Genomic DNA, 16,441 nt, shown 5'->3' with positions numbered 1-16,441 from the left:
CCGTTGTGTGATCTATTCCTGTCGCAGGCACCAGGCCTAACCACACAAGTGAGGTATCATTTTTATCGGGAGGCTTGGGGGAACGCTGGGTGGAAGGAAATTTGTGGCTCCTCTCAGATTCCAGAACTTTCTGTCACCGAAATGTGAGGAAAACTTGTTTTTTTAGCCACTTTTTGAGGTTTGCAAAGGATTCTGGGTAACAGAACCTGGTCCGAGCCCCGCAAGTCACCCCTCCTTGGATTCCCCTAGGTCTCTAGTTTTCAGAAATGCACAGGTTTGGTAGGTTTCCCTAGGTGCCGGCTGAGCTAGAGGCCAAAATCTACAGGTAGGCACTTTGCAAAAAACAGCTCTGTTTTCTGTGATGTGTCCACGTTGTGTTTTGGGGCATTTCCTGTCGCGGGCGCTAGGCCTACCCACACAAGTGAGGTATCATTTTTATCGGGAGACTTGGGGGGACGCTGGGTGGAAGGAAATTTGAGGCTCCTCTCAGATTCCAGAACTTTCTGTCACCGAAATGTGAGGAAAACTTGTTTTTTTAGCCACTTTTTGAGGTTTGCAAAGGATTCTGGGTAACAGAACCTGGTCAGAGCCCCGCGAGTCACCCCATCTTGGATTCCCCTAGGTCTCTAGTTTTCAAAAATGTACAGGTTTGGTAGGTTTCCCTATGTGCCGGCTGAGCTAGAGGCCATAATCTACAGGTAGGCACTTTGCAAAAAAACAGCTCTGTATTTTGTGAAAAAATGGGATGTGTCCACGTTGTGTTTTGGGGCATTTCCTGTCACGGGCGCTAGGCCTACCCACACAAGTGAGGTATCATTTTTATCGGGAGACTTGGGGGAACATAGAATAGCAAAACAAGTGTTATTGCCCCTTATCTTTCTCTACATTTTTTCCTTCCAAATATAAGAGAGTGTGTAAAAAAGACGTCTATTTGAGAAATGCCCTGCAATTCACATGCTAGTATGGGCACCTCGGAATTCAAAGATGTGCAAATAACCACTGCTCCTCAAAACCTTATCTTGATCCCATTTTGGAAATGCAAAGGTTTTCTTGATACCTCTTTTTCACTCCTCATATTTCAGCAAATGAATTGCTGTATACCCAGTATAGAATGAAAACCAACTGCAGGGTGCACCTCATTTATTGGCTCTGGGTACCTAGGGTTCTTGATGAACCTATAAGCCCTTTATATCCCCGCAACCAGAAGAGTCCAGCAGACAAAACGGTATATTGCTTTCAGAAATCTGACATCGCAGGAAAAAGTTACAGAGTAAAACATAAAGAAAAATGGCTGTTGTTTTCAGCTCAATTTCAATATTTTTTTATTTCAGCTGTTATTTTCTGTAGGAAAACCTTGTAGGATCTACACAAATGACCCCTTGCTGAATTTAGAATTTTGTCTAGTTTTCAGAAATGTTTAGCTTTCCGGGATCCAGCATTGGTTTCACACCCATTCCTGTCACTAACTGGAAGGAGGTTGAAAGCACCAAAAATAGTAAAAATGGGGTATGTCCCAGTAAAATGCCAAATTTGTGTTGGAAAATGTGGTTTTCTGATTCAAGTCTGCCCGTTCCTGAAAGGTGGGAAGATAGTGATTTCAGCACCAGAAACCCTTTGTTGATGGCATTTTCAGGGAAAAAACCACAAGCCTTCTTCGGCTGCCCTTTTTTCCCATTTTTTTGGAAAAAACTAAATTTTCACTGTATTTTGGCTATTTTCTTGGTCTCCTCCAGGGTAAACCACAAACTCTGGGTACCATTAGAATCCCTAGGATGTTGGAAAAAAAGGACGCAAATTTGGCGTGGTTAGCTTATGTGGACAAAAAGTTATGAAGCCCTAAGCGCGAACTACCCCAAATAGCCAAAAAAGGGCTCAGCACTGGGGGGGAAAAGGCCCAGCAGCTAAGGGGTTAACTTGGCCGGATGCATTACCGTTGGCATTATTGCCTATTAGGTCAGTGCCACACTCTCGAATCGGCCTTAGTCCTTACGAAGTGGTGTTTGGAAGGCCAATGAACATTGGGGAGTTCCTAAGCCAAATTCTGTATATGATGTATCTTGTGTCCTGATGAATGATTATTTGGCACAGTTAACCGACAATTTGGTTTCTATTCATCAACAGGTTCGAGAAGCACTTCCTGACAGATCTACAGGTGAAGGCCTTGAACTCCGACCTGGTGACCAGGTGATGATTAAGTCCTTTGAAAGATCAAGCAGCTTGGAACCAAGGTGGTGAGGCCCAGAACAGGTGCTCCTTGCGATAAGGACATCAGTCGAGTGACGAACCGAAAGAATTGGGTCCATAGTACTCACTGCAAGAGAGTGCTACCTACCTTGGTGGAACCTGCTGTGCTGACCGATCATCGAGAGATTTTGACTACGGAGAAAGGCCATGCGATATCACCTGACGAATTTGCGGAGATCTTCCCGGACCATACGATTTCTGGAGTGTCGCAATATAATTTGACACAGAGGAAAGGAAAATCTGTCTAGTGACAAGTTATATTTAGCATCTCCCACTTTCGCACATGCCCAGTAAGATCGGCAGCTGTTAGTAATCAGTAACAGACAGTAATGTGTCAACTAGTCCTTGAAACTGTTAGCCCCTCCTACCTGTCGACTGTGCATTTCCATATGACCTTACATGTATGTAAGTCTTGCTTCTATAATTGTACCACCTTCTTTTAGCCCCTGTGTGGGTATAAAATGAGCATGCTCTCTTAGTTCAGTGTGCTACTTCAAACATTATCAAAGGGTGCTGTTTGAACTGTACTACCACCTCATGAGGTTTAATAATCTTTGTCTTTTATTTCAGTTTCTGTGCCAACTTCTTCCTATATGGTCTGAGGACTTTGTGCAGAGAAGGGCGAACCCCTTGCACTAGTAGGCCTTGCTGAGGCTTACTTCAACACAAGGGTGCCCTCACACTCAGTAACTTTGCACTTAGCCTTCATTAAATGAAGGTTAGACTTATGGGTGACTTTTAAGTTACTTACGTGCAGTGAAAATGGCTGTGAAATAGTGCGTGCACTATTTCACACAGGCTGCAATGGCAGCCCTGTTAAAGTGTTTGTCGGCGCTCCTTATGGGTGGCAAAAGAAATGCTGCTCCCCAAAAGGATCTCCTGGAACCCAATGCCCTGGGTACCTAGGTACCACATTTTAGGGACTTATAAGGGGGTTCCAGTGTGCCAATTAGAATTGGTAAATGAAGTCACTAGCCTATAGTGACAAATTTAAAAGCAGAGAGAGCATAAGCACTGAGGTTCTGATGAGCAGAGCCTCAGTGACACAGTCAAGCACTACTGACAACACACTCATTAGGCCACAAACCATGAACACTGGGGTCCTGGCTAGCAGGATCCCAGTGAGGCAGGCAAAACACACTGACATATAGGGTTTTCACTATGAGCACTGGGGTCCTGGCTAGCAGGATCCCGGTGAGAGAGTAAAAACACACTGACATACACTCACAAACCGGCCAAAAGTGGGGGTAACCATGCTAGAAAGTGGCTACTTTCTCACACTCTAGGCTGCTATAAACTCTACAAGCAGCAATTCCAAAAACAGATGGGAAACTAAAATTGAAAGAGATTAACGCAAATTATCTCTGGTTTAGCTGCAGAGAGTATTAACTCAGCGGTATTTCCGATCCTCCCAATTGTCGTGATCACTAGGATGCGAGCGATACACGAGGCTCCTCCTCTTCTAGGCCCCTTTGTGATCACCTCCTTCACTGTGGATAACCAATTGATCACGGATATATCACTAATAAATCACTAATACCAGCTCTTGGATTGATGCTGAATATGTCTTTGGTTTTGGAGTGTGTGACGGGGTCAAACATTTAAAAACACTTACCTACAAACTGCAATACAAGCAGATGTAAAGCCCCGCCCCTTGTGGCCTAACTCCAACCAGAGGCGGGGTAATAGAATGCCCGCTGACCCCTGAGTGTCCCAAGCACCCACAACCAGTGGTGCTGGAACAGTTTTCAGATGGGGGTGCTGCCTTCAATGGTACATCGCTGAATGTATAGACTTGTGAAAAATCCAACCATTACACAAAGAACAAGGGCAGCAAATGAGCCACTTCCACTCAGTAGGAGCCTCGCCTCTCAGTATGAGCCATGCACACTGAGCCACGTCCACTCAGCAGGAGCCACACCCACTCATTAGGAGGCACGCACTAAGCCACGCCACTCAGCAGAAGCCACGTGCACTGAGCTACGCCAATTCAGTAGGAGTCACGCGAAGTGAGCCATGCCCACTCAGTAGGAGGCATGTGCACTGAGCCACATCACTCAATAGGAGCCATGCACACTGAGCCATGCCCACACAGCAGCCAAATGGTAAGGGTGTGCTATGTATCCCGTGGTGCATTTTGGAGCACACTGTGGCAAATATATTACTAAAGCATGGCGAGGTAGCGCACATTCATTTACACAAAGCACATTCGCCATTGAAATGGCTACTAACTTTGAGAGGGCATGCAGCTTTAATGGTAAAACTATGTAGCGCACAAAGGATAATTAGAGCGTGGACATCGGGTGTCAGTGAATATCTGACATTTGCACACCACTTATTGAAGTGTGTTGATTTGATCCTATGAAAATCTTTGTTTTAATCTCACTTAATTACAAAAAAGTGTTTCATTTGGGCTTTTCTGATTGCTGATATATTTTGAAATATTTATATGTTTCATTTATAAGTATTTAAATTTTGTTGTGTGTTAGAAAAAATACATCTTACACCCTTTCCTTTTATACCAGCAAGAGAGTCCCATATCTCATTTTACAAAATCCTCTCACTTTGCGGCCAGAGAAAGAAAAGTAAACACCAGTTTCCATGTTAAAACAATAAGCAGCAGCTTGTCAGAAGACAGTCTGACATTTGCCCTCTGTCTCTGGGTGCACAGCAAATGTGACAAGATGAAAACAACAGTTACAGGCATCTTTATTGCTCATTCCCCTTCAGAACTGCAGCATGAGTATCTTGGGGTGCTGCAGCATTCCCTGCAGCCCTACTGTCAGCGGCTCTGCCCACAACTCACCGTACGTGAGGGCGCACAGTACCGAGAGCAGCACCACCACACGGAGCATCCTTGCCACTTCCGGAATATTCTTTCAGTAGCAAACAGCGCAGCAGCACCCTGCAAAGCAGAAACAGAAGGGGTACAGTTAGGAAGGGGGGGGCAGAGCGGCTCACAAAGAGTGACAAGTGTGGGCCAAAGGTGGTGCACACAAGACCATGAGGACACCAGGGATGAACACAACAGTCTGCACACTCGGGTACTGTTCTCACACACAGAGACAGGAGCACCCCTTTGGCTATCCAGTGATAGCCGCTTACTTCATTCAAACCCCAATAAAGTTGAGAATATCGGATGCAGTCAATTGTGGTGGGTGCGGATCGAGAAGCACAGACAAACAGGACTGGCGGGGGGTCGTCCAGGCTTTTAGCCCCAAACACAGGTCCCGTCTACCCCCGCCTTAGGCTGACACACAGGCGCAATGGTGTAGCCAGAGTGTCACAGGCCATAGTGCAAGGAGGAAATAGGTCCCCCCGGTGGCTGTTTGAACTATGAAATACAGCAATCATCAGGGTTCAGTGGGCACCTCAGGCCTCTGGGGCCCGGTGGCACTGCACCTGCAGCACCCATGGAATTACACGCCTGCTGATACATATCATAATCCCTTTCCCTCCAGGCCCACCACACAAGAGACAAGTAGAGCTGCCACTAGGGCATCTTACAGGGTTCAGGCTTCAGGTCACTATGACAGCAGGCAGGGACTGAACAGAAGGACTCAAGGCAAGGATAAGAATGAAGACCACAAGCAAACAAGGCAGGAACTAAATTAAAGTAGGCAAGGGATACAACACAAGGCAGGGATACAACTCAATGCAGGGATACAACACAAGGCAGGTATAAAAGACAAGACCCGAAGGGAACAAGGCAGGGATAGAACACAAGACACCAAGGGAACAAGACAGGGATAAAACACAAAACCCCAATCGAATAAGGCAGGAATAAAACACAAGGCATGGATAAAACACAAGTCATGGACAAAACAGAAGGACTCAAGGCAGGGATTGGCCAAAAGAACACAAACAAACAAGGGAGGAATTAAATAGAAGAATGCAAGGGGACAAGGCACGGGTATAACACAAGGCAGGGATACAACACAGGGCAGGGATACAACACAAGGCAGGGATAAAAGACAAGAACCCAAGGGAACAAGGCAGGGATAAAACACAAGACACCAAGGGAACAAGGCAGGGATAAAACACAAGGCAGGGATAAAACACAAGACCTCAAGGGAACAAAACAGGGATAAAACACAAGACATTGATAAAACACAAGTCAGGGACAAAACAGAAGGACTCAAGGCAGGGATACGACACAAGAACACGAGCAAACAAGGCAGGAACTAAAGAGAAGAAGGCAAGGGGATAAGGCAGGGATAGAACACAAGGCAGGGATACAACACAAGGCAGGGGTAAAACACCAGACCCTAAGGGAACAAGGCAGGGATAAAACACAAGACATGGATACAACACAAGGCAGGGACAAAACAGAAGGATTTAAGGCAGGGATCGGACACAAGAACACAAGCAAACAAAGAAGGAACTAAATTAAAGTAGGCAAGGGATAAAACACAAGGCAGGGATACAACACAAGGCAGGGATAAAAGACAAGACCCTAAGGGAACAAGGCAGGGATAGAACACAAGACACCAAGGGAACAAGGCAGGGATAAAACACAAAATCCCAATCAAATAAGGCAGGAATAAAACACAAATCATGGACAAAACAGAAGGACTCAAGGCACGGATTGGCCACAAGAACACAAACAAACAAGGGAGGAATTAAATAGAAGAATGCAAGGGGACAAGGCAGGGATATAACACAAGGCAGGGATACAACACAAGGCAGGGATAAAATACAAGAACCCAAGGGAACAAGGCAGTGATAGAACACAAGACACCAAGGGAACAAGGCAGGGATAAAACACCAGGCAGGGGTACAACACAAGGCAGGGATGCAACACAAGGCAGGGATAAAAGACAAGACCCCAAGGGAACAAGGCAGGGATAGAACACAAGACACCAAGGGGACAAGGCAGGGATAAAACACAAAACCCCAATCGAATAAGGCAGGAATAAAACACAAGGCATGGATAAAACACAAGTCATGGACAAAACAGAAGGACTCAAGGCAGGGATTGGCCACAAGAACACAAACAAACAAGGGAGGAATTAAATAGAAGAATGCAAGGGGACAAGGCAGGGTTATAACACAAGGCAGGGATACAACACAAGGCAGGGATACAACACAAGGCAGGGATAAAAGACAAGAACCCAAGGGAACAAGGCAGCGATAGAAAACAAGACACCAAGGGAACAAGGCAGGGATAAAACACCAGGCAGGGGTACAACACAAGGCAGGGATACAACACAAGGCAGGGATAAAAGACAAGACCCCAAGGGAACAAGGCATGGATGAAACACAAGTCAGGGACACAACAGAAGGACTCAAGGTAGGGATTGGCCACAAGAACACAAACAAACAAGGGAGGAATTAAATAGAAGAATGCAAGGGGACAAGGCAGTGATATAACACAAGGTAGGGATACAACACAAGACAGGGATAAACACAAGACCCCAAGGGAGCAAGGCAGGGATAAAACACAAGACACCAAGGGAACAGGGTAGGGATAAAACACAAAACCCCAAGGGAACAAGGCAGGAATAAAACACAAGTAAGGGACAAAACAGAAGGACTCAAGGCAGGGATATGACACAAGAATACAAGCAAACAAAGGAGGAACTAAATAGAAGAAGGTATGGGGACAAGGCAGGGATAAAACACAAAACAGGGATAAAACACCAGAACCCAAGGGGACAAGGCTTGGACAAAACACAACATCCCAAGGGAACAAGACAGGGCTAAAACACGAGGCATGGATAAAACACAAGTCAGGGACAAAACAGAAGGACTCAAGGCAGGGATAAGACAGAAGAACACAAGCAAACAAGGGAGGAATTAAATAGAAGAATGCAAGGGGACAAGACAGGGATAGAACACAAGGCAGGGATAAAACACAAGACCACAGGGAACAAGGCAGGGATAAACACAAGACCCGAAGGGAACAAGGCAGGAATAAAACACAAGTCAGGGACAAAACAGAAGGACTCAAGGCAGGTATAAGACACAAGAACACAAGCAAATAAGGCAGGAACTAAATAGAAGAAGGCAAGGGGACAAGGCTGGGATACAACACAAGGCAGGGATAAGACACAAGAGCCCAAGGGAACAAGGCAGGGATAAAACACAAAGCAGGGGTAAAGCACAAGGCAGGGGTAAAACACAAGTCAGGGATACAACACTAGGCAGGGATACAACACCAGACCCTGAGGGAACAAGGCAAGGATGAAACACAAGACCCCAAGGGAACAAGGCAGGGATACAACACAAGGCAGGGACAAAACAGAAGGTCTCAAGGCAGTAATAAGACTCAAGAACAGAAGCAAGCAAAACAGGAACTAAATACAAGAAGGCAAGGTAACAAGGCAGGGATACAACACAAGGCAGGGATAAAACACAAGACCCCAAGGGAACAGGGCAGGATAAACACAAGACCCCAAGGGAACAAGGCAGGGCTAAAACACAAGACACCAAGGGAACAAGGCAGGGATAAAACACAAGTCAGGGACAAAACAGAAGGACTCAAGGCAGGGATAAGACACAAGGACACAAGCAAACAAGGGAGGAACTAAATAGAAGAAGGTATGGGAACAAGGCAGGGATAGAACACAAGACCCCAAGGGAACAAGTCAGTGATAAAATACAAGACGGGGATAAAACACAAGAACCCAAGGGGACAAGGCAGGGATAAAACACTAGACTCCAAGGGAACAAGGCAGGGATAAACACAAGACCCCAAGGGAACAAGGCAGGGGTAAACACAAGACCCCAAGGGAACAAGGCAGTGATAAAATACAAGATGGGGATAAAACACAAGAACCGAAGGGGACAAGGCAGGGATAAAACACAAGACTCCAAGGGAACAAGGCAGGGATAAACACAGGACCCCAAGGGAACAAGGCAGGGATAACACACAAGGCATGGATAAAACACAAGTCAGGGACAAAACAGAAGGAATCAAGGCAGGGATAAGACACAAGAACACAAGCAAACAAGGGAGAAATTAAATAGAAGAATGCAAGGGTACAAGGCAGGGATAGAACACAAGATTCCAAGGGAACAAGGCAGGGATAAACACAAGACCCCTAACGGAACAAGGCAGGGATGAAACACAAGGCATGGATAAAACACAAGTCAGGGACAAAACAGAAGGACTCAAGGCAGGGATAAGACACAAGAACACAAGCAAACAAGGGAGAAATTAAATAGAAGAATGCAAGGGGACAAGGCAGTGATAGCACACAAGGCAGGAATAAAACACAAGACCCCAGGGGAACAAGGCAGGGATAAACACGATACCCCAAGGGAGCAATGCAGGGATAAACAGAGGACCCCAAGAGAACAGGGAAGGGACAAACACAAGTCAAAGACAAAACAGAAGGACTCGAGGCAGGGATAAGACACAAGAACACAAACAAACAATGCAGCAACTAGATAGAAGAAGGCAAGGGGACAAGGCAGGGATACAACACAAGGCAGGAGTAAAACAGGGAAGGGATAAGTGTGGCACAGTCCTTAGAGCGGCAGACCCTGATGCAGGGATCTGGCCCGGGACCAGGGTTCAATTCCCACCTCGGCAGGTCTTGGGCTCAATTCCCTTGGACCAGATAATTCTCGCCTCGGTGCCTAATCTAATTAATGAGTCCCACTCTGTAACTCTGGGCAATAGCTTGCTTAATCTCCACAATGGCCCTCACAGCGCTTGGATGCCAGGCTTCACCCTGGGGCTGCCCAGGAGTGGGCACCTCACAGGGAAAAGCCAGGAGGTCTTCCACAGCGGTATGCGTACAGCACCTTGAGACCCTATCGGGTGAGTAGTGCGCTATACAATTGTGAGGTTTACAGTTTACAGTTTTAACACAAAGCAGGTATAAAACACCAGACCCTAAGGGAACAAGGCAAGGATAGATCACAAGACCCCAAGGGAACAAGGCAGGGACAAAACAGAAGGACTCAAGGCAGGAATAAGACACAAGAACACAAGCAAACAAGGCAGGAACAAAATACAAGAAGGCAAGGGACAAAGGCAGGGATACAACACAAGGCAGGGATATAACACAAGACAATGATTCAACACAAGGCAGGAATACAACACAAGGCAGGGATAAAACACAACGCGGGGATACAACACACGACAGGGATAAAATACAAGGCAGGGATAAAACACAAGATCCCAAGGGAACAAGACAGGGATAAAACACATGACCCCAAAGGAACAAAGCAGGGATAAAACACAAGGCTGGGATAATACAAGGTAGGTCTAAAGTAGAAGAACACATTGGCAGGGTTGAGGCACAGACACACTAGGAAGGGATAAAGCACAGGGCAGTGATATAACACAAGATGGGGATACAACACAAGGCAGGATAAAAACTCAAGACCCCAAGGGAACAAGGCAAGGATAAAACACAAGACTCCAAGGGAACAAGCCAGGGATAAAACACAAGTCAGGGACAAAACAGAAGGAATCAAGGCAGGGATAAGACACAGGAATACAGGCAAACAAGGCAGGAACTAAATACAAGAAGGCAAGTGGACAAGGCAGGGACACAGCAAACACCCCTAAGGGGACCAGGCAGGGATAAAACACAAGACCCCAAGGGCACAAGGCAGGGATACAATTCAATGACTCAAGGCAGGGATAAGATGCAAGAACGCAAGCAAACAATGCAGGAACTAAATACAAGAAGGCAAGGGAACAAGGCATGGATTCAACACAAGGCTTGGATAAAACTCAAGGCAGGGATACAACACAAGACAGGGTTAAAACTCAAGGCAGGGATACAACACAAGACCTGAAGGGAATAAGGCAGGGATAGAACACAAGACCCCAAGGGAACAAGGCAGGAATAAAACACAAGACCCCAAGGGAACAAGGCAGAGGTAAAACAGAGGAAAACCAGGCAGGGTTAAGACACAGGCACATTAGGCAGGGGTAAAAAACAAGACCACAAGGGCATAAGATGAAGGAAAGACACAAGGTCACAAGACGGAATGAAACAAGGACACTAGGCAGTAATAAAAGACAAATGCACAAGGTGGAGATAAAACTGCTCTGAACACACCTGATGGTCACATACTTCCTCGAGCCTGAGGTTTTACTTCTGCACATTACAGCTGCACATCTCTCCTGATCCCGGGAGCACAGCTCTCCAGTATAGATCAGGGTGGATGGCCCTCTGTGTGATCTGTGTACTCCTGGGAAGGGTGGATCCATCGACTTATTCTCTGGTAGATCGCAGAGGTTCTCTGAGAGAAGAAGGCGGCCATGTGATAGAGCAGTGAAGATGGACTGAGGTTCTTGGTGGGGCCTGGGAAGAGTGTGTCTTCTAAGGTGACAGATTTTCATCTGTGGTTTTTTAAGTGTTAGAGAAAGGGGCCTTCTCTGTAGGAGCTCAGACTTGTCAGTGATGTGTGAATGAAAAGTATGTTCGAGTTGTCATAACCTTAGAGCTGAGACCTCCAGGTCTCTCCTCCACCGGTGACACTCAAGGATGCCCTCAGCTATGGAAACAAACCTTGTGTGGTCACAGCTGCACCACCCACTGCTGACACCTGCTGATGCTGTAGAGGGGTCCTAGGTAAACCCAGAGGAAGTCTCCTCGTCCTGCACCCCCACCCCCAGGTCACCTCTCCACCCCCACCTGCGACTACTGCCAGCTATTTATGATCAGGAAGGAACTCAAGACCCCAACCCATTGGCACCTGCTCACGAGAGTGAACCAGCCAATCCGCACAGAATGTATGAAGGCATCACCGGACGTCTCACCCACCTGCTCCTGCCCTGTGAATGTGTGACTCCTCCACTGACCCCAGACTCTGCTGGTTCCATGGACCTATTTGATACAGTCCAGCAGCATCTGGCCCCAACACATGATCATCATCACATGACACATGTTGAATGAGAAGCCCTGTGCTGGACTAGGAATGTGGACCTTGTTATATGAAAACTCCACATGATAAATGAAACCAGCAAGAAGGGTCCCTACTTGAGTTGAACTCACCTGACTCTTCCTTCTCCAGACGGGTCCTGGATGTGAGTCTGAGCCAGGGACTCCCTTTTATACTTACAGTGGCCGGTACTCCTGTAGTCCGCGAAGCTACCCTCACGCTCACACCTCAGTGTGGCACTGCACAGTGAGTAATGGAGCCAGCTTGAGCTGTAATAAGAGATCTTTGACTCACATGTTTGCACAAACCTGGAATTTTGCCATTTGTGCAAGTATTTCTTGATTTATTCAGTTTATGTATTTATACAGTTTTAGGGAGTGCGTATATCACCCAGAGGTGGTTACATCAGGAACAGGATATTACATAAGGAACGTAAATACCAACTATGATGAATATTGCAAAACAAGATGTTTGCACACACAAGTACTCAGTATAGATTCTGAAGGGATACAGGCAAACTTCAGGTGAGAAACAGCAGAGACTCTACGCCCACCAGTCAGTGAGACAGTGTGGCTATGCCCGGGGGTACAGAGTCTGTCAGTAACACAGTGTGGCTATGCCCAAAGGCACAGAGTCTGTCAGTGAGACAGCGGGGTATACCCAGGGGTAAAGAGTCTGTCAGTGAGACAGTGTGGCTATGCACAAAGGTACAGAGTCTGTCAGTGAGCCAGTCGTGCTATGCCCAGGGTACAGAGTCTGTGAGTGAGACAGTGGGGCTATGCCCAAGGGTACAGGGTCTGTCAGTGAGTCAGTGAGGCTATGCCTAGGAAAACAGAATCTGTCAGTTTGACGGTGGGCTATGCCCAGGGTACAGAGCCTGTCAATGATACTGTGTGGCTATGCCCAAGGGTACAGAGTCTTTCAGTGAGACCGGGAAGCTATGCCCAGGGGTACAGAGTATGTCACTGAAGAGAGTGGGGCTTTGCTCAGGGCACAGAGTCTGTCAGTGAGACAGTGTGGCTATGCCCAAGGGTACAGGGTCTGTCAGTGAGTCAGTGGGGCTATGCCCAGGGGTACAGGGTCTGTCAGTGAGTCAGTGGGGCTCTGTCCAAGGGCACAGAGTCTGTCAGTAAAACAGTGGGGCTATGGCCATGGGTACGTAGTCTGTCAGTGAGTCAGTGGGGCACTGTCCAAGGGCACAGAGTCTGTCAGTAAAACAGTGGGGCTATGCCCATGGGTACGTAGTCTGTCAGTGAGACAGTGGTCCTATACCCACGGGTGCAGGGTCCGTCAGTGAGACAGCTGTGCTATGACAGGGTACAGAGTCAGTCAGTGAGACAGTGGGGCTATGCCCAGGGTACAGAGTCTGTCAGTGAGACAGTAGGGCTATGCCCAGGGTACAGAGTCTGTCAGTGAGAGGGGGGGCAATGCCCAGGGTACAGAGTCTGTCAGTGAGACAGCGGGGCAATGTCCAAGCGTAGAGAGTCTGTGAATGAGACAGTGGGGCAATCCCCAGGGTACAGTCTGTCAGTGAGACAGGGGGGCTATGCCCAGGGTACAGAGTCTGTCAGTGAGACAGGGGGGCAATGCCCAGGGTACAGAGTCTGTCAGTGAGACAGGGGGGCTATGCCCAGGGTACAGAGTCTGTCAGTAAAACAGCAGGGCAATGTCCAAGCGTAGAGAGTCTGTCAATGAGACAGTGGGCCAATGCCCAGGGTACAGAGTCTGTCAATGAGACAGTGGGGCTATGCCCAGGGTACAGAGTCTGTCAGTGAGACAGTGTGGCTATGCCGGGGGTACAGAGTCTGTCAGTGAGACAGGGTGGCTATGCCCAGGGTACAGAGTCTGTCAGTGAGACAGTGGGGCTATGCCCAGGGGTACAGGGTCTGTCAGTGAGTCAGTAGGGCTATGCCTAGGGGTACAGGGTCTGTCAGTGAGTCGGTAGGGCCATGCCTAGGGGTACAGGGTCTGTCAGTGAGTCAGTGGGGCACTGTCCAAGGGCACAGAGTCTGTCAATGAGACACTGGGGCTATGCCCATGGGTACGTAGTCTGTCAGTGAGACAGTGGTCCTATACCCACGGGTGCAGGGTCCGTCAGTGAGACAGCTGTGCTATGACAGGGTACAGAGTCAATCAGTGAGAAAGTGGGGCAATGCTCAGGGTACAGAGTCTGTCAGTGAGACGGGGGGCTATGCCCAGGGTACAGAATCTGTCAGTGAGACAGCGGGGCAATGTCCAAGCATAGAGAGTCTGTCAATGAGACAGTGGGGCAATCCCCAGGGTACAGAGTCTGTCAGTGAGACAGGGGGGCTATGCCCAGGGCACAGAGTCTGTCAGTGAGACAGTGGGGCAATGCCCAGGGTACAGAGTATGTCAGTGAGACAGGGGGGCAATGCCCAGGGTACAGAGTCTGTCAGTGAGACAGGGGGGCTATGCCCAGGGTACAGAGTCTGTCAGTGAGACAGGGGGGCAATGCCCAGGGCACAGAGTCTGTCAGTGAGACAGTGGGGCGATGCCCAGGGTACAGAGTCTGTCAGTGAGACAGTTGGGCAATGCCCAGGGTACAGAGTCTGTCAGTGAGACAGTGGGGCTATGCCCAGGGCACAGAGTCTGTCAGTGAGACAGGGGGGCAATGCCCAGGGCACAGAGTCTGTCAGTGAGACAGTGGGGCAATGCCAAGGGTACAGAGTCTGTGATTGTCCCTCAAAGAGACTTACCTCCAGCTCCAAAGGGCTCCTTTGCGCACAGCTCCTAGATCAACAACTCGCTCAGCACCCGGTCGCCCACCCCCCTGTAATGATGAACCAGCTGTGCCCCCAGGGTTCAACACCCCTTGCGACCTCTACACCTCAAGGTGACCCGAAGGCACCACCTTTAAATCTGCAAGAACCACCCTTTTCCAAGTGGTCCCCCTCAGTGGCCCTGCACCTTCTCCAAGAGACTTTTCAACACTGCTCCTGCCATAACCGGGAGCTGCCTGAGCCTCTCCAGCTGGCACAGTGTGCCCACCGACGGCCTCAACCAACCTGCAAAAGTGGAACCTGGTAAATTAACTGTGCGATTTTATACGCTTTTTTAAAAGTGACTGCCCATTGATTCCTATAGTGCATAATTATGCACAGAAAGACTGCATTTATTAAAACTTAAAAAATTTATATCTTAAAAAGTTAATAACCAATTTTAACAATCTTGGTCTTAAAATGTATATAACAATTGGAAGTATTTTTATAAATTGGTCTCAAGTTATTCCTTCGAATGTGTGAGATGCATCATTCATACTGTCAGTACAAGCAATGCTTTTGGACCGCTCCAAGATTAGCCAAACTGCTCGACCAAGCTATCTAAACAATTAGGGCATTTGGTGATCTCGTCTTTGCCTCTGGAAACCAATGTGTGGTTGCCTGCACCCCTTGCACAGTGTGCCTATTTTTGCACATTACATAGAGGGCCAGCCTCCTAAAGTTATGCCCAGGGGTACAGGGTCTGCCAGGTATTCAGTGGGACTATGCCAGGGGGAAGAGAATCTGCGAGTGAGACAATGGGGATATGCCCTGACGGATGCAGTCTGTCAGTGAGACACTGCCTGTGTGCCCTGGCCAGCACACGCATTAAAGGGCTGATAGGCTACTTCAACATCTGGGAGACATAGATCCACTTCCCTTCAAGAACTGAGGAGGAAGGCAGACCATTCGGTCAAAACAAAGGTGACCAACACTACCACTGGTGGGGGAGACAAAAAGAGGCCAAGAACCCCCCAATGTTATGTTATGCTCTGCTATACCATGCATTGTTATGCAATGTTATGTAATGTTATGGTGTGTTATGTCATGCTATTATGTGTTATGCCATGTTATGTCATGTTATGTAATGTTATGGTGTGTTCTGTTATGCTATTATGTGTTATGCCATGTTATGTCATGTTATGCTATGATATGTTATGTTATGTTATATTATGTTATGGTATGTTATGTTATGCTTTGCTATACTATGCATTGTTATGTAATGTTATGATGTGTTCTGTTATGCTATTATGTGTTATGCCATGTTATGTCATGTTATGCTATGATATGTTATGTTATGTTATATTATGTTATGGTATGTTATGTTCTGCTCTTCTATACTATGCATTTTTATGTAATGTTATGGTGTGTTATTTTATGCTATTATGTGTTATGCCATGTTATGTCATGTTATGTTATATGTTATGTTATGTTATGGTATGTTATGTTATGCTATGCTATACTATGCTATGTTAAGTAATGTTATGTAATGTTATGGTGTGTTATGTTATGATATTATGTGTTATGCCATGTTATGTCATGTTATGTAATGTTATGGTGTGTTC

The 16,441-nt window shown here is 47.2% G+C and overlaps 1 protein-coding gene across 2 annotated transcripts in view; it reads right to left on the bottom strand.

The window, feature by feature from the left end:
• The window catches only part of LOC138258813 (peptidoglycan recognition protein 1-like), a 70,933-nt gene extending 58,584 nt beyond the window's left edge, over window positions 1-12,349 (bottom strand). Inside the window, exons 1-2 of one of the 2 annotated variants that reach the window (XM_069206061.1) lie at window positions 12,210-12,349; window positions 5,051-5,149 (exon numbers count right to left, since the gene is read on the bottom strand). In XM_069206061.1, the coding sequence (XP_069062162.1) occupies window positions 5,051-5,099 (49 nt within the window). In that variant the 5' untranslated portion in view covers window positions 5,100-5,149; window positions 12,210-12,349. The remainder of the gene's footprint in view (window positions 1-5,050; window positions 5,150-12,209) is intronic. The other variant, XM_069206062.1, reaches the window with a different exon arrangement.
• Window positions 12,350-16,441: the final 4,092 nt, after the last annotated feature.

The sequence above is a fragment of the Pleurodeles waltl genome, chromosome 9 (genome assembly GCF_031143425.1).
Source record: "Pleurodeles waltl isolate 20211129_DDA chromosome 9, aPleWal1.hap1.20221129, whole genome shotgun sequence".
NCBI classification, from domain to species: domain Eukaryota; kingdom Metazoa; phylum Chordata; class Amphibia; order Caudata; family Salamandridae; genus Pleurodeles; species Pleurodeles waltl.
The sequence above is the reverse complement of the archived record's forward strand: the minus strand, read 5'-3'. Positions and strand labels throughout refer to the sequence as shown.